The sequence below is a fragment of the Stegodyphus dumicola genome, chromosome 6 (genome assembly GCF_044657685.1).
Source record: "Stegodyphus dumicola isolate Sdum_Otavi_A_Nest chromosome 6, ASM4465768v1".
Classification (NCBI taxonomy): Eukaryota; Metazoa; Arthropoda; class Arachnida; order Araneae; family Eresidae; genus Stegodyphus; species Stegodyphus dumicola.
The window spans coordinates 22,009,113-22,027,805 of NC_140773.1; the positions used below are offsets into that span (position 1 = coordinate 22,009,113).

Here is an 18,693-nt window from a genome sequence, read left to right on the forward strand (position 1 = left end):
TCAAACTTTAATTTATGTCTTTGTTGCCTTAGGCTGCTCTGTTTATGTTTTGGCTTTTTTTTTTTTTCCTCCTTTTTTTCCTTTTTTTATAGCAGTTTGCCATTGTAATTTTGATTTCTAGTTTCTCGTTATCTCTTCATGTTTATTCCGAATTGACTACAGGATGAACTTTAAATGTATTATTTACTAATTTGTTTTGCATTATTATCACCACTTCTTGCTGCTTTCAGCGCGCAGTTGGACTAGGTTTTGAACTGCTTTTTAGTTTGTTTTTTTAATTATATAAATATATATATATATATATAAAGTAAGAAATTTATAAAAAGTTTTTCCCAAAGACTGTATATACATATATATATATATGTATATATATATATATATATATATACATATGTATTTGAACTTTTCAGTTTGCTTTTTTTTTTCATTATATAAATATGCATATAAAGTAAGAAATTAGAACCAGTTTTTCCCAAAAACTGTATATATGTATATATATACAAAGGCATAAAGTAAGAAATTTAGAGCTTATGTTTCACAAAGACGAAAATTTTGAAATTCATAATTAGTAAATTTCAATAAATCTTATAAATGCAACAAAGAATTTAATAAATGTAAAAACCAAAACTTTTAAACAATCAATATCCCAATTCAAAAAAATTCCTTAAAAAAATTAAAAGGAAAAGAACATAACAATAGAGTAATTCAATGAACTTCAATGCCACTTCATCAGCGGAAAGGAACATTGAAATCAATTGAAATCTCTCTTCAAAAAAAATCCTTGCTTTTCTGTATCCAAAATTAGCGATGAACCATTTCAATGTATTTTAATTATAATAGTTCACACGAAAATTCTGGCCCTTCCCCAAAGCAAGGAAGAAATTCAATTAGAACTTGTCATTCAATTAGAACATTTTCAATTCAATTGAGAGTGCTCAAGGTTTTTAACTACTTGTTGTGAGTTTTAATTAAGTTTTTTCAGCTAAGTTTTATAATTTCACTAAAGTTTAAATTACTTTGGATTATGTGATATATGTCTACAGGTAAGATTTTGATTTATTCTTTCACTGAAGTTTATTAATTATTCACTTTTGGTTTCAATTCTTTTAACAAAATAGAATTCTCTTTAATTAAAGCGCAAGTTCTATTTGAATTTTTTCCCTTACTTTGGCGAAGGGCCAGTATTTTCGGGTGAACTATTATAATTAAAATATGTTGAAATGGTTCATCAGCTAATTCTGGATACAAAAAAGCAAGGATTTTTGTAGAAGAGAGATTTCAGTTGATTTCAATGTTCCTTGCCCATGTTGAAGTAACATTGAAATTGATTGAATTACTCTTCTGTTGTCTTCTTTTTAAATTTCTTTAAGGATTTTTTTTTTTTGAATTTTTTTTATTGTTTAAAAGTTTTGGTTTTTACATTTATTAAATTCTTTGTTGCATTTATAAGATTATTTGAAATTTATTATTATGAATTTCAAAATTTTCATCTTTGTGAAACATTAGTTCTAAATTTCTTACTTTATATATATATATTATATAAAATTATTCCTTGAGTGGTGAGGAAACTGGCATAATATCACCAAGTTTGTTAAATCTTTTTCCAGAAAAGAAGTATTTGTTATGACCAACCAATGGCTCACAAGGTAAACAGTGAAAAATAAGTCTGTATATAATACGTAGTTTTTTTTTTTTTTTTTTTTTTTTTTTTTCAGTCTTTATTTTTAGGCTACTTACACATTTACCGAAAACCTTAAGTCAATTTACATCGCGTACACGTTCATAAAATCAATTGAAACAATGTCTTAGAAGTACATAATAAACGTCTATTTCTATTATTCACGGGAATATTAAAAATATGAAAAATTTTATTTAGCGTAGTAATTAAAATTCTTCTGTGCTGTAAAATTTAATGAAAATAATAAGCAAAACATTAGTTGATTTTTTCCCCCTTTTGTAAAAAATTTGCTCCCCCTTTCTTTTTATTTTCTTCTATTTACTAAGTATTATTATTATTATTATTTTCCGGTTTCTCTTTCTTCTTCTTCTCCACCCCAACCAGCCGTGTTGGAATATTTTCAAATAATATGGCGAATGCTGCCCGAAATTTTGACAAATTCAAACTCAATTTATTGAACCATATAGCTTCACAGCTTGTCCAAACATTTCAGTGCTTTGCTGTTTTACCTTCATCTTCTTCTCCGGGGGTGGACGTAGAGAACTCTGCGAAGCTACTGGCTAGGATCTGTACCTAGGCAGTCTCGGCCACGGGGGTATAAAATTTATGAACTTGGTGGTTTTGAAGGCCCTGGGAAAGGTCACTTATTGGCCGGCCTCGGGGTCTGGCATGTTCTGAGCGGTGTGGAACCGTAGCCGGAGGGCTAGTTCCCCTCGGTTTGTTGGGTAACGGCCCACTGCGATGGGCTCGCCCATGCGACTGGCAGGAGCAATTGACGACCAGTGCTACCTGGTGTCTTATCCAGGTGGTGCGCTGCTCTCTTGGAAGGGTAATAGTGGAGGTTGAACCTCCACGAAGTGCCCAAAGGGGGAATAGACCCGTAGTGTGATTTAGTTCACAGGGTGGGGAAGCCAAGAACCTTGTTGTTGTTACCTTCAACTTCCCTCCCCCTGTGGGTCGACGTAGAGTATTCTGCGAAGCTACTGGCTAGGATCTGTACCTAGGCAGTCTCGACCACGGGGGTATAAAATTCAAGAACTTGGCGGTTCCTGATGGTTTGTAGGGTGGGGTTCATCTCCACCTTTCACGGTCCAGGTGGCGAGAGTCTTCGTTAACTAGGGTATTCAGTAGCCGAATAGCACCTGGACCATCGAGCGTCCATCCACTGCTGCCCTCGGTATTCTGTGTAAAGCCTGAAGGGAGGGCTGCGTGCGTAATATTGGTACGTAGCAAATCAATCTTCGACCAGTCGAAGCTCCAAGCCAGCAAGCCCACCCCACCGTGGTTTCTGTTCACTGGGCCGGTGGTCTAGGTTGATCACTTCAGCGGTGGATCTTATGGCGGAGCCTTTAAATTGCTGATGTTCTTGGGGACTGCGGGACTCAGTGGAGTGAGTTCAATCATATTAGGGTGGCTTTGATTGATTTTTCAGTCCCTGTTATGTCATTCAGTTTGCGGGACAGGTAGGAAAACCGTTACCTTTATGTTCAGTTTTGTTTTCCCATTCTTCGACTGGCCACTCTTGAATCTAGAATCTCGAATATCCTAAAGGTTTCACCATTCTTGTCTTTCTGCAATCATTCTTTCTTATTTTCTTCACCTATGTTTTGAAAATCCAAAGCCTTTTACAAAGCTTATGCGCAAAGCCTTTCAACTTTACGAAATCGATTTTATTTCCCGATGATTGAACAGTGAGGTTCACCATGCTGAAAATCATGAATTGCTAAGCAAAACTAACAATTTTTTCATATCCTTTAAATATCCTGCTATTGGAAAATTTTCGTAAGACCTTTCTCTTTCTTTATCGTTCCTTTCTCTGCATGGATAATGTGTGCATGAATAACCGGATGTTCGATGCAATATTACATTATATTAGATGCAATGCTGCCGAGCTAGATACTGCAACACTTCTCTGAAAATATGAAAAAAAAAAAAAAAAAAAACTCATAACTTCTATTTAAACGAAGCTGGCGAGGACATTTGTACCGATCAAAATTCGAAAATTGGCATTCGAATAAACATAACATTGAATAACATTTTAATAAGAAATGTATTTACCATTCAATTCTAGTATACGTTACTAGAAATAGATGGCGCCACTATTATTTGCTAAGTGAAAATGTTTGAGATTATTTCGGGTAGCCCAAGAAAAAATAGGAATAAATCGTAGAATCTAAAAAAAAATTTAAATTATGTGTGGTAATACTATCTTATGTTGTTATTTCCAATATTTATTACAATAAAATTTCATACAGTCTGCTTTCTTGGATAAAATTAATAAAATTTATAAACACGAATTTTTTACCATTTAGATAACCAGTAGTCTAGGTATGTCGCACTAGTCTTACGATATAATAAAGTTTCTTCTTCTCAATTTATTTATTTATACAATAAATTACAATAATTATCACACAGATATTTTTTTATTAACTTAGTAAGATAGCTAGAAAAAAAAAAGTCTTTTTTTTTCATTAACTTTTTATGCGGTAAATTTATTTATTAAATATCATATTCTTCGCACTTCCCCACAGAAAATTCAGTATCTTTAGAGTTCCCGCTAGAGCGTTAGATGTTGCCACACATATTTTTATATTCGCTATATTATTTCTTTAAAAACTAGCCGCCTAAAATAGTTATCGCGGAAAGGGAAAAGTATTTAATGATTTTAATGAGTCCAGCTAGTATAATTTCATACAAGTATTGGATACTTCTAATTAGACTTATCATAATTTTAATACATGTTAATTTAAATCAATCATATTAAAAAGTGAAAAACAATATTCGTACGAAATGTGTGTGTTGCTTTTAAATCGCTCAGTTTATTACCCAATAACATTAAAGATTAAGTTTGAAAGTAGCCTAGGCTTTATTGAAAGGCAACATGTCGGCGGGTGGAAGATAAAAGTACTTTATTTCCGGCCACAGCATTGCTTTCATAGAGCCGAGTTTCGTAATTAAAACTGAAAGATAAATAAATATCGTACATTTTTCTTAATGCAACAGTCTCCAGCGCTGGAGATAAAAATGTTTTACACTCATGTCCATAAATTAAGGATAATGCAAAATCAGGTAAACGAAGAGTTAGAAGCAAAACAAATTTGACTTATTTGTAAAGCTAATTGATTAAACAAAAGGTAAAGAGCAAAAAAAGATGCTATATGTTTGATATTATTAAAAAAACTGGCGATTTTTTCTCCCTGGAGCAAATTACAAAAAAAAAACCTATTTACAAAAAACCAATATTACATGGTTGGTATGATTGTTAATACATTGTATGTCTCCCAGACGATGCAATACACTCCGTACAACGCCTAGGCATGCTGAGTATCAAATTATCGATCTGATCTTGGGGAATATTACACGACTTAAAAAGCAATGCTGTCCGAAGTTCCGGTAGACATGTAGGAGGAGGTTCACGGGCTGGAACACGTCGGCCAAGCATGTCCCACACGTGCTCTACTGGTATCAACTCCGGTGAGAATGCTGGCCAGTCCATACGGGTGATATCCTCCAAATGAAGGCATTCGCTTACGATGCTTGCACAGTGAGGACGAGCGTTGTCATCCATAGACACAAATTGCGCGCCCAAGGCGCCCCGAAACAAGCGTACATGTTGTTCCAGAATGACGTCCCGATAGATTTGGCTTGTCATGGTTCCAATTTGAACATGCAGGTCAGTTCTGGAATCCATAATTATGCCATCCCAAACGAGCACTCCTGCACCACCGTAACGGTGTCGTTCAATGATGTTTTCTTGGTGGTAACGGGTACCTGGAGCTCTCCATATGAAAATTCGGCGAGAATCAGACTGCAAGCTAAACCTGGACTCGTCGGAAAACATCACACAAGCCCACTGTTGCGGTGTCCACAATGCATGCCCTCTACTCCAGGCTAACCGCAAGCGACAGTGAGTTGTAGTAAGTGGAACGCATCTGACAGGTCTACGAGCATATAGACCAATCTGCCCTAAGCGCCTGTACACGGTCTGCCTTGAAATTGTCGTACCAGTGGCTGAAAAGAGCTGACGAGACAGGTTTGAGGCTGTGCTCCGCCTGTTTCTTTTGGCAGTAACTGCCAAATACCGATCCTCATTCGGCGTTGTAACTCTGGGGCGACCTGTGCTGTAACGTCTACTCACATTACCATCATCTTGGAATCGTTGCCAAAGCCTGGAGATGACACTCTGGGCAATTCCAAGTTCGTCTGATACTTCCAGTTGGGTACGCTCACATTCTAGACGGCCGATAATTCTACCACGTAAAAAATCATCCAAATGCGTCCTTTGTGTCATAACTATTCGGTTATTGCACTGAAATGCTTATAAAGCGCTTGCGAACAATTTTACTTCTTTGCCTGTATTCCTTATATATCACTCTCTTACACTCTCGTCATTGTGACGTACCATCGGTGTCATCTGGTTACTTCCTGAAATTTGCATATCATTCTTGAAGATGTGTGTAGTTATTTTACAGGTGATATATTTATTTTAGAGTTCGATTTCCGCGTGATTCCGAATTATCCTTAATTTATGGATATGAGTGTATTTCAAACACTGTTGCCGCTGTTCGCTTTCAAATCGCTGAGTTTGCTAATCAAAATTTCAGTAACAATTTTTAAAAAACCTGAAATAAAAAATAATAAAACTAATTCGAAATTCGAAATCCTGGCTTCCAAATGCACAAGTGCGAGTGGAGGACTGTATTGTTCAAAATTTGATGCCTCTATATACCATTGTTTTTTTGCAATGTGAGGAATATACATATACATTCAGATTCCTCACTATTTAATTTCTTAACAGGGCCATAATATTTGGTAGCAACAATTTATAAAGTGATACGCCGTTTATCCCATTTCGAAACTAAAAGCCCCTTTGGGGCTAATAATAATAATTAATAATAATATTTATAACATTACTATAATAATAATAATAATAATAATAATAATAATAATAATTGACCTTAATAATAGCAGTTAGCTTTGATAAACTGAAAAGAAAACGGAAGTTAAGGAAGTGAAAGTAAAATAAAAAAACTAAGATTATGAGGAGAAACTATCTACAAACTTTATCCCTTTCCCCTAATCTTAAGTTATTAACATACAGAAATTCATACCCTAAATAAAGCGCCTGATGATTCTAAGAAACACTTGAATTTTGTATTTCCATGCCTATAATATTTGTGTTAAATACGAGTAAAAATTATGTTGTTACAACTGCCTAACTGTATTCTCCAAATAACAATTGATCGTCAGCCAAACTAATGAAATTCAATAATTAATGCACTGTCTACCAAGTAGCCAAATGGACTTAAAATTATCAATCCAAAGGCCATCAGATGAATAATAACATGCGATAGTTGGACCATCAGATGATCAGATGAATACAGACATTTTTTAGACGATGTATATTGTATTCACAAAACTAAATTAATAAAATTCTTGTGTTTTAAATGTTCTAATTGACATCCCTTATTCTGAACTATCTTTCGACACCGCAATTTCCAGAATAATAATGCCTTTTGAAGTGGCAGAAGTGTTATTCTATCCCATTCCTCCCGAACAGCTTTCCAGAGTCCTGTTAGAGTTTTGGGACAACGTTTGGATAATGCAGTTTTTAAAAGTCCGAAAACACAAAAATCCATAGGTGACACATCGGGAGATTTAGTAGGGATATCAGTGAAGGGTCTTGATACCAGTTTTTTTTTTTTTTTTTTTTTTCAATTTCTTTTAGGAAATTTACAGTGGATTTTGATGTGTGACTGCTAGCTTTGTCCTGATGGAATCTCATAGATTGATGGCACTGTGGGTAAAGCAATGGTATTTCATTCAGAAAAATTGGCGATAAAATATGTTTCTGATAGTATTTGGAGTTAATCTTGACATTTTTTTTTTCACTCTCTTTATTTTTAACTTGCCATTATAAGAAAAACCAGCAACAATCATGACTCCCTTAGAAAAACTTTCTTTCGATTCTTTGAACCATGTACTTAAAATTTTTTTCTCCCCTTTTATGATAATAAATGGCTTTTTTTTTTTTTTTGTGTGTGTGTGTGTTACAGTCATTTAAATACACCCATGCTTCATCTATTGTGACATTTTTTTTTTCCATTTTTCTTTGGATAAGTGTTCCTCATATAGAATTCTGCAGCGTGTCCTGCGTTGAGCGTTATGCTTTGGAAGAAGACGATGCACATTGCGTTTTTTCGATTTCTTAAGATTTAAATTAACGTTTATCATTTTGTTTACAGTGGACACCGAGCATTTTAATGATTTTGCAACTTTCCTTTGACTAGGGGATTTTCTTTTAACATTAAACAACGTACCTTTGCAATAGTCGAAGATGTCCGTTTTTTCCTTCGATACTTGTTTGGAATTTTTGTCCCACTTGAGGCTCCAATTTAACGGTTTCCCCCCCTTCTTGTTGATGATATTAACTATCGACGCTTTAGATATCACAAAACCATGACTCTCACATCGTTTTTGGATAACGGAGTATGCATGTTTCTCTTCGGAAAGAGCGTAAATGTAGCCTTCGAACCACTGCTTTGTTAAATTCGCCATTTTGAATAAAAACAAAACTTTCAAGCCACAGACGATAATTTTGACTTTTAAAAACATAGTACAATTGCAATTACTTCTTTTGCAGCAAACGATTTTTTATTACCGCTTACCAAAATCGTCTAAAAAATGTGCGAACAGCCTCTGTAATAGCATGCAATAGTTAGACCATTAGAAGATCGAAAGTCCATCAGATGAATAATAATACCTGTATGCAATAGTTGGACCATCAGGATGATCCAAAGACCATCATATGAATATATGCGATGGCTGGACCACCAGATGATCCAAAGACCTTCAGATGAATAATAATATTCGATAGTTGGACCATCAGATGATCCAAAGACCATCACATGAATATAGGCGATGGCTGGACCATCAGATGAATTATAATACCTGTATGCGATAGTTGGACCATCAGATGATCCAAAGACCATCAGATGAATAATAATATGCGATTTATGAAAACTTTGCTCTCATTCTTTGCACTTCACGTGAAAGTGAGTTACAAAGAAGGTGCTGAATATGGTTTTTAGGTCAGATCTTGTTGAAATGCAATTTAGAATGCATTTTTTTCATATTTTAGTTATATGCTGTTAAAATTTTTTAAATTATCAATACATTTTTCGAGTACGTTTTGCACATATAATGCATCTTTTAAAAGTATTTTATTTAGCATTACAACTTTGTTGTTGAACTCTATTATTTCTCTTCGACTACTTCTGATTTTATTTTATTTTATTTTATTTATTTATTTTGTAGCTGAACACTTTATGTCAAAAGTTCCTAGACGTACTTGCAGAATATTCAACAGCTCAAACAAACTACAAAGAAAGAAAAAAGAAACTTTTAAAAAGACAATTAGAAATAAGTAAGAAAGAGAAATTTATCCTTTTTTAACCCGCTCAGTTTTCAATGTATTTTCTTATTTTCTTAATCAATCATTATAGATGTTTTTTTTTTCTGTCATAAAAACTATTTTTTTAAAGAAACTAAATATTTTTAAAATATATCTATCAACAGGTTTTTAAGATATTTATTTTAATATTACCAACAATGTAAAAGCTTTTACCTCTTGGGAACCTTGGTACCCAATTGGGGACTTCAGTACATTAGCATTTACTCCAATAATAAACGTTTGTTTGACTTAAATCCCAGAGTACCCAATTGGGAAAAAACTGATCTTTATTGTCTGCTAAAAGAGCGCAGCACCATACGATGTGAAACTATTTTATACAGCTTTGAAATCGAGAAATGAGAGAAAATGGCGTCTCGACCGACTGGAGGTAAGTTGATTTATTTTTTTAATATGTATTAATTAGTATAATTATTAAGTTTTTACTCATTTTTTCAACTAAGAAGTCTATAAGCTTTATTCTACATGCATTTTTATAAAATTACTTTGTTGTTGTTTTCGATTTTTTTCACTTAGAAAGTACCCGTTTGGGTACCTTGGAATCAGAGTATACCGATGATACTAAATGTTGTTTTCATTTTTTTCAGTAAAATATTTGACAGATGAAGAAATCAAAGTGTTGCTTGAACAAAGTGATGGGGAAACTTACTGATATTGATTATGCAGACTTCGAAAATATTCCAGAAAGTGATACTGATTCTGAACATCTGGAAAATGAAGGCATTCTAACATCTGAAGAAAATGAATGTCTTCTTTTGTCAAGTACATTTGCTATCAAACCTGAAAGCAGCTGTAAGAGGTGGGCAAAAGAACAAAGACAGCGAGTAGATGTCATACAACCTGCTATTTGTAAGGGCATATAACACTTACATGGGAGGTGTTGATATGATGGACAAACAAACAAGATTTGGGCATTCCTTGCTCCGTGCACTCGCACACTACAGGTCCACTTCTCCTTTGGGCACTTCGTGGAGGTTCAACCTTCACTATTACCCTTCCAGGGGGCGTAATGGCAGACCGCACATTGAGTTGAACAATGTTAAGCAAATTTCGCTTACTGCGCATGCTTGATGGTGTACCTTTGGCGCGGGAAGAAATATTGGCGACTAAGCAACCCTACGCTAGCTTATTCGTGATCACCATGGCTGTCGAGTGTGTTCGAATGATGTTTACAACTGTAATGTTGTGGAACTTTGCTTATTAGTTATTTTAACTTCTATACCGATTGCACTTGCTTATTTTTCTAATATATATTTCATTGTAATTTGTCAATAACATTGCATTTAATATTTGTTAACATATGTTCGTAATAATTCGTTATTTAAATGTAATTTGTTTACATGTTATAATTCAGTAATTGTAAACTGGAGTATCTCGCTTAGTTTGTTAGCGTATATTCGCGCTTTTATTTTCTCATTTCAAAGAATTTAATAACTAGCATTAAGGAATTGTAAAATTTCTTCAGTGTTATTTGCAAGCACTTGTTATATTCCTCAGTGTTTCTTTATGTATGTACGAATGGAACGTATGGTAAATCCTGAATTGTTTTTATTGCTTAAAAGTATAATGAATAAATTTTCAACTAATATATCCTAAATTTCAGTCTTTTTCTGAACGAAAATTTGTACAGTTCCAAAGGAATGTGCAGAATTTTATAGGTATTATATTTTACATTTTGAATGCAAACACTGCTTCACATTACTTTGCAATAATTTCAGCTTTCTAGTTGTTTGAGCAGTACAGCAAAAAATAGTAATTTAACACAGTAATTAATTTACATTTACATTATACTCTACGAAGATTTAAACGCCAGATTTGTTTACAATCAGATGGCGGTACATCTACCATATACCGTATTTATCTTCTTTTCAAATCGCGCCAACATAGTAATTAAGCCAAATTGTTTTCTGGGCATGCGCAGTACGCGACATTCGTTTAACACTGTTCAACTCAATGTGCGGTTTGCCATTACGCTTCCAGGGGATACCCTTCCACCTGGATAGGACACCAGGCAGCACTGGTCATCAATTGCTCCTGCCAGTCGCATGGGCGAGCCCGTCGCAGAGGGCCGTTATCCAGCAAATGGGGGGGGGGCAAGAGTAAAATGTATTAAATGTTATTTGTAGCTTACAAAACAGGAATTGCTTCTTTGAATTTCATAACAAATAACTGTTTAAAAAAACTATATACATTGATGTAACTCTTTACATCATTATAATGACATTATATGCATGTAGTTCCAAGATACCCATTTGGGTACCACTTAATTGACATAAATAAAATTTTCAAAATGTACTTTTTGTATTTTTTTCTTTTTAATAGTTCCATTTTAAGTACACACAAAAAAAATTAGATAAAAATATCGAGGAATTACTTCTCGGGTCTCAGGTTAATATATCCGCTAAATTAAAATTCTTGCCGTATATCTAAATTTAATCTACGAGCAAAAACATTTTACTATACTTCCTTGTACGATGGAAGTACTGTTACCGCGGAAAAAATTTCGGGTATCATATTTCAACGAAAATATGCACTTTGGACTGCTCTCGAATCCATTTGAACGATTTATTTTATTTATTTATTTATTTACTGATTTTTGCGTGACATCTGTACGGGATAAAAAAACTCTTTTATCCAAAACAGAGGGTAAAATGGATTTAAAATGGATTCAGAGGAGATTTTTTTCCTGACGTATGCATCTCACATAACTCAAAAACAAATAGCCATAGAAAGCTGAAATTTTTATTACATGGGTCTGTTACAACATGCAGTTCTGCATCCTCCTTTTTTGTTACAATCGGTCTTACGAAACGGATATATATATCTCACCCTGTTACCTGGCGCGGTGAGCTCAGTATTTTTATTCTTATGTGTAAGTAAATTGTGCATTTTTTTTGCTTTAAAAGTGGTTTAGTTAAGTTGTTCTTATGCTTCGGTTAAGGTTTTTATGCCTTTAGTAAATTTACATTTGAAGGTCTTAGTATAATAATGAATTAAGGCGGTTGGTGCACCAACTTCAGTGTCTTTTTGCCGAGTGGGACAGGAAGTTAATTTTCAATTTTGTGCACCGAAATGTGGTCTTCCTGCCCGTTGGACGGGTTGCTTCTTTTCACGTAGAAACTCTAATTTTAATTGTAACCAAAACTAAAATTTCATTGTAAACTGTTTTTAACTCTATTTGCTATTTTAGGGTTTTCTGTATTTTACAATTTTTAATGAAGATGTTTTGAGTTTTGATGTGTTTTTGCCTTGCCGCGAAGTGGGAACTGAATTGATTGAATGGGAAATATATCTCTAATGAAATTCGAGGAAATAAGTTTAAATGAAGCGCAGCAAAAAATTTGTATAATTTAAGAGGCTGTACTAGGATATCATGTGGTGTCCACATCAGATATCTAAAATTAGACTAGTTTCCTACTACTGACAGTCTTGTTCCCAGATTGTTAGTGAAACACATAGGATTTAGCTAAAACTAAAACTTTCAATTCTAATAAAAATGATAAGATGATACACTTTATTGGCCGAAATTAATTTTCTGTTCTTTATGTATAATAATTTTAAAAATCCTTTTTTTTAATGCTCTTTGATGTTATTATCATATTTTCGTTGATGTATCAAAAATTAAAGTTATGTATTATTTATATAATTAAGCTTAATTTTAATTCAGATACAAATGTTTATTCTTTGTGCTATTGAAATTGAATTTATATAGTGACTGCCTTATATTACTTTTATATAATGAATCACCTATTAACAGCAACTAATTCGCAGAAAATACACACAAATTAATCAAACATACAAACAGGAAGAATTTAAAATACTTGGCTGTAGCGTAGATAAATTTACATTAAAATGAAATGCATTGTTAGGTTAAAATTTTATACAATGCTCTACAATATTATATTTCTTTAAAATCTGCTTTAAAACACCTTAAACATAACTACTTATGAAAATAAACTGTGTTTTTATAAAATTCAGAATTCTTATATTTAATTTTAAATCATAATCATGTGGTGGAAACACACATTATAAAGTAAGAATTATAAATCATTATCTAAAGACAACTGTGTTTTATTTTCACGCTTCCCCTTTTTAAAAAAAGCATAAAGCTATGGACTTTCTCTCCTCTTACAATACACGCTATATAACTTAAAATGACCAAATATATTCTTAACATCATAACCATGTATTGTAAACTTAAACACTTGAACACTGCAAGATATCAGCACATGTTCTTTAAACTACTAGCATATTTTTCTTCATAGATTTGACAGATTTTTTTATATAATTATTAAGACATTTACATATGTTATAATATTTGTTATTTTAGAATGCTTAATTTTCATGAGTTCAATACCTGCTTCTACATCTTGACCCCCCCCCCAAAAAAAATTTAATATGATCCGTTCTACTGGGCCCTTTGACGAAATTTAACATATTTTTTTCACGTTTCGAAAGTGAGACTTAGGATACACATTAGATTTTTAGATATTCTAACACAAAATCGGATTTCTTTTCTGAAATGACAAACCTATCTTTTTCGATATTTCAATTCTACGACTCATATTACGCCAAAGCGCAATATTTTGTAAAAATCACACGAGCAGTTTTTAAAAAATTAGCTCTCAAACTTTCAGCTCCTCAGTATTAATTGAATTTGGTATATATTTATTAGTAGCTTTACTTAAGTTAAACTTACTTTGATTCCTTCTTTCACAGTTTGAAATTTAGGTTGAATCCAAATAAAATTCACAGCTGTTTTCTGATTTGTTTTAAGATTAGCATTTTTTAAGTAATTTTCATAAATTTTTCGAAGAAATTGATTTATAACCTGTACAGTTTTTGCCACCATTTTATAGTAGCTGTATTTTTAGGTATCTGCAAAAAATTGAAATTGGCATATTTTTTAGAAGTGATAATAATGCCAAATGTGCTGTAGGCATTTTGTTGTTATTATTTGCAAGAATGAACGATGCATCTTTTATTTTCTTTCTTGCACAATGAAATGGAAAGCAGGTTACCATAAGTTAAGAATTTTGCCAAGCAAATTATTCTTGTCCCAATTTCAAAAATGTGCGCCAAGATAAATTTTTTAAATTTCTCACAAAATTTAATAATTAGTCATAGAATGGAAATGTGGAAAAAAATCGGTATGTCACTTTAGAAAACTGTTTTGTGTCAAAATGCCTATGTTAGAGCAATGCTATATATAAATCTAATATGTATATCCTAAGTCGTACATTCGGGACATGAAGAACGTAAATTAATTTCGTGAATCAGCCCAGTAGAGCTAGATATAAAAATTTGTCCCCTTCCTTTTTTTATTGTTTTTTATTTTTTGTACAGAGTGCACATAACGTATACACACTAATAAAGTCCTGACTGATTATTATTTCAACTACTATTTAATTTTATTACTACAGTAAATTTACTACTAAATTTACTACAGTAATGAATTGCAGAAATGTTTAAGAAAAATATCCAAATTTGTATTTAATTCATTAAATACCTACCAAAATATAAAAAAGTCATTATAAATTAAGGAAACTAATATTAATTTAAAAAACATTTTAATCAGATACCATTTCATAAAATTAGGCTATTTATTACATATCCCTGAAAAATAAGTATTAATAAAGTTAACAGGCTATTGATTTCCAGTTCATGATTTTATGTCCTTAAGTCTTTAATCTCACGATGACTCACAGAAAAATTGACTGATACATTGTCAAGGTTGTTCGAATTAGTTCCGTCAGGTAGGCTGCGAATATCACTTTGTGCTTTGATTTCACCCACTCCATTACACACTATAATGATTTGAACTACTGCGCCATACTGAAAATTAATTTAAAAAAAAAAAAAAAACTACATAATGCTTTGAGGTTTTCTGTTTAGGATATTCTGTTTCTGAGTCTGGAGATTTCTGAAATGAATGAAGTACTTTGACACAGAATAGTACTACACTACGATTATGAGTAGTTAAGTACAGATTTTCTTACAATTTTATTACCTCTGTCTCAACAGCAGATGATTTCGCAAGGAATCAGATAGCCGAAAAAATACAATTTACGTGTTCACAATTAAAATCAATAGCGAACCTTTACGTGCTCGCATACGCTGAATACCAGAATGTACGGTACGAATCACACAGTACCTGAATACCAGAAAGTACGGTACGAATCATACAGTACCTGAATACCAGAATGTACGGTACGAATCACACAGTACCTGAATACCAGAAAGTACAGTACGAATCACACAGTACCTGAATACCAGAAAGTATGGTACGAATCACACAGTACCTGAATACCAGAAAGTACGGTACGAATCACACAGTACCTGAATACCAGAATGTACGGTACGAATCACACAGTACCTGAATACCAGAAAGTACGGTACGAATCACACAGTACCTGAATACCAGAAAGTACGGTACGAATCACATAGTACCTGAATACCAGAAAGTACGGTACGAATCACACAGTATCTGAATACCAGAATGTACGGTACGAATCACACAGTACCTGAATACCAGAAAGTACGGTACGAATCACACAGTACCTGAATACCAGAATGTACGGTACGAATCACACAGTACCTGAATACCAGAAAGTACGGTACGAATCACACAGTACCTGAATACCGGAAAGTACGGTACGAATCACACAGTATCTGAATACCAGAAAGTACGGTACGAATCACACAGTACCTGAATACCAGAAAGTACGGTACGAATCACACAGTACCTGAATACCAGAATGTACGGTACGAATCACACAGTACCTGAATACCAGAATGTACGGTACGAATCACACAGTACCTGAATACCAGAAAGTACGGTACGAATCACACAGTACCTGAATACCAGAATGTACGGTACGAATCACACAATACCTGAACTCGTATGTATTCAGGTATATATTGTATTGTATTCATATTGTATTCAGGTATATATTGTATTGGTAATATATTGTATTCAGGTATTGTAAGATTTTCAGAATCATTAGGATATTTTGAACAATGAGCAATACCCTGACCGGGGCTCGAACTTGAACCTTCCGAATACGCGCTGAGTGTGCTACCGTTACTCCACGAAGGCATGAAGAAAGGAGGGAGAAAATACCTTATATACTTCCCCTTTTAAAGGGCGAGCGGCTAGGTATTAGGGAAAGCAGTCGCCAAATCCTGGTGGTGAAGAATCATCATCCACCATATATTAGTTCGGGCGCCCCCGTAGAGCATTAAGTTATTTTGATACGGGAGACGTGAAAAAACGAGCAATACCCTCGCCGGAACTCGAACCTGGACCTCTCGAATACACACCGAGTGTGCTACCGTTACTCCACGGGGCATGCAGAAAGGAGGAAGAAAAGACTTTGTAGATTCATAATTAAAATCATATATTATCTTATAAAGTATTTTCTTCTTCCTATCCTCACGCCTTCGTGGTGTAACGGTAGCACACTCGGCGCGTATTCGACAGGTTCAGGTTCGAATCCCTGGCCAGGGCATTCACATTTTTCACATTCCTGCTTCAAAATAAGCTAATATCTCTACAATCTGAATGTTCACAAATCCACATGTACGAGCTTACAATTAAAATCATACCTGAATGTATCAATTTGAATTACTAGGTAATTAAAACAACGGTTCACAATTAAAATCATACAGCACCTGAATTATCAATCATGAACATCTTAGGAATTTCTGCAAACTGTTAAACCTTTTTAATAACAGCGGAAATAATCTTACCCTTCCACTTGGAATAATGCTAAGCAGAGTATAAATTATTCAGCTGGTTTCAATGAACAAAAGTGAGTGTTCTAAAGAATATATTCATTTGCTTTATATGTCAAATTATGCAGCAATTCAAGCAGTTTTTGCAATTATGCTCAATTTTAAAATTCTTCAATTAAACACTCCTTCTGTGCTTTACACATTATTCCAATGGATTCTCAAACTCAAGACGTATTCCTCAGCATTTTGGGCGCCATCTTCCTTATGACTTCCATAAATAGTTATTTAATCTCAACAGCCTCACATAGCTGTTAGACATGGCGTTTCACGACGGTCGTTCAAACATTTTCTGACTATGTGTTCATTCACAGGTCACATAAAAAGTTCACTCACATATGAAAAATCCATTGGCAATTCCTCTTGCAAATTTGTATAGTCAATACTAAAGGAATAAATTCAAAAAACATTCTAAGTAAATCATTTGTTTTCTTTTTTGACTATTTATTGAATGAAGTAATTTGCTAGTTTGTTCTAAAGTGTTTAAAATTGAGTGTTGTTCTGTAGTTAGATTTTTGGCTATTGAAGGTCTTAATGCCAAAGAAATAAAAGAACTTTTGAACTATGTGTATAAAGATTCATTTCCTTCCTTTTATACAGTAAGAGAATATGTCAAACAGTTTCGCATAAGCCGATAATCGTAGATAATGATTCTCCACTGACATCAGAAAATATTTCTCGTGTCCATGAGTGACAGAGCCTAAAAGTAAATAACGGATATCTAAAACTGTTTCGAATGGGTCGATAATTGTAGGAGATGATTCTCATGAAAGTCCACCAGTGGAGGCATTGACATCAGAAAATATTGCTCGTGTCCAGGAGAAAATATTGAGTGACAAAAGAGCTTAAAAAGTAAAAAAGAATACCTAAAACAATTTCGAATAGGCTGATAATCGTAAAGATAATTCTTGTGAAAGTTCACCAAATGGAGGCACAGATATAAAAAAATATTGCTCATGGTTCAGGAGGAAAATACTCAGCGATAGGAGAATAAAAGCAAAAAATCTGATGTGATCGCACACCACATGACTTCGTTGTACGGAATATTAAATTATACGCATTTTTTCTTGCATCTCATTTAAACTTATTGGATTGAATTAAATCTACTTCCCCGACAGCGCATAAACCACAATAGCTTAAATGCATTCTTTAAAATTCACTATATTTGTTTACCATAGCGACACTCTGGCGCTAGGTTCACTTAACTTATATTTCGTTCATATTATAACTCAGAATGTGCAAAATTTATATCATTTAAAGAAATATCTAATCGTTGCCACATGTTCTATTCAAATACTATAATAAAGCTAGAACGATGTATAAAAGAAATTAAGCAAACAAAACAAAAAAAGAAACAGTTTTTCACAGACGATTGAGAATTTCTCATTCAATTAATTCAGTTCTCACTTCGCGAGAAGGCGAAAATTCATAGAAACTTAAAATTACGAAGTAAATCTTATACACTTATTTCCTCGAAAAAATTCCAGAAAGGATTAAACATAATTTAATTCTCAATAATACATGAAGGCGTTATCTTTGTTGTTGCAGAGCTTAGTCTCTCTAGACTGGCAATCTACTATTCTGCTGTTTCAAATGTAAACAAGCAATGGCCGCCATCAAAAAAATTATTACACTTAGCGGCATTTAAACAACTTTAAAATTGCTGAGAATTCTAAAAATATTGCATACAGATTTACTAAATGCATAAAAACCTTAACCGGAAAATAAGTACAACATAATTCAATCATTT

The 18,693-nt window shown here is 33.4% G+C and overlaps 1 protein-coding gene across 2 annotated transcripts in view; it reads left to right on the forward strand.

Moving 5' to 3' along the window:
• Positions 1 to 18,693, forward strand: part of LOC118205227 (syntaxin-1A-like) — an 83,454-nt gene that overhangs the window by 43,889 nt on the left and 20,872 nt on the right. For both annotated transcript variants that reach the window (XR_015041449.1, XM_085817884.1), the window contains exon 5: positions 8,996 to 9,104. Coding sequence is in view for 1 of the 2 variants with exons in the window: in XM_085817884.1 (XP_085674010.1) it covers positions 8,996 to 9,104 (109 nt within the window). In the remaining variant the exon portion in view is untranslated. The remainder of the gene's footprint in view (positions 1 to 8,995; positions 9,105 to 18,693) is intronic.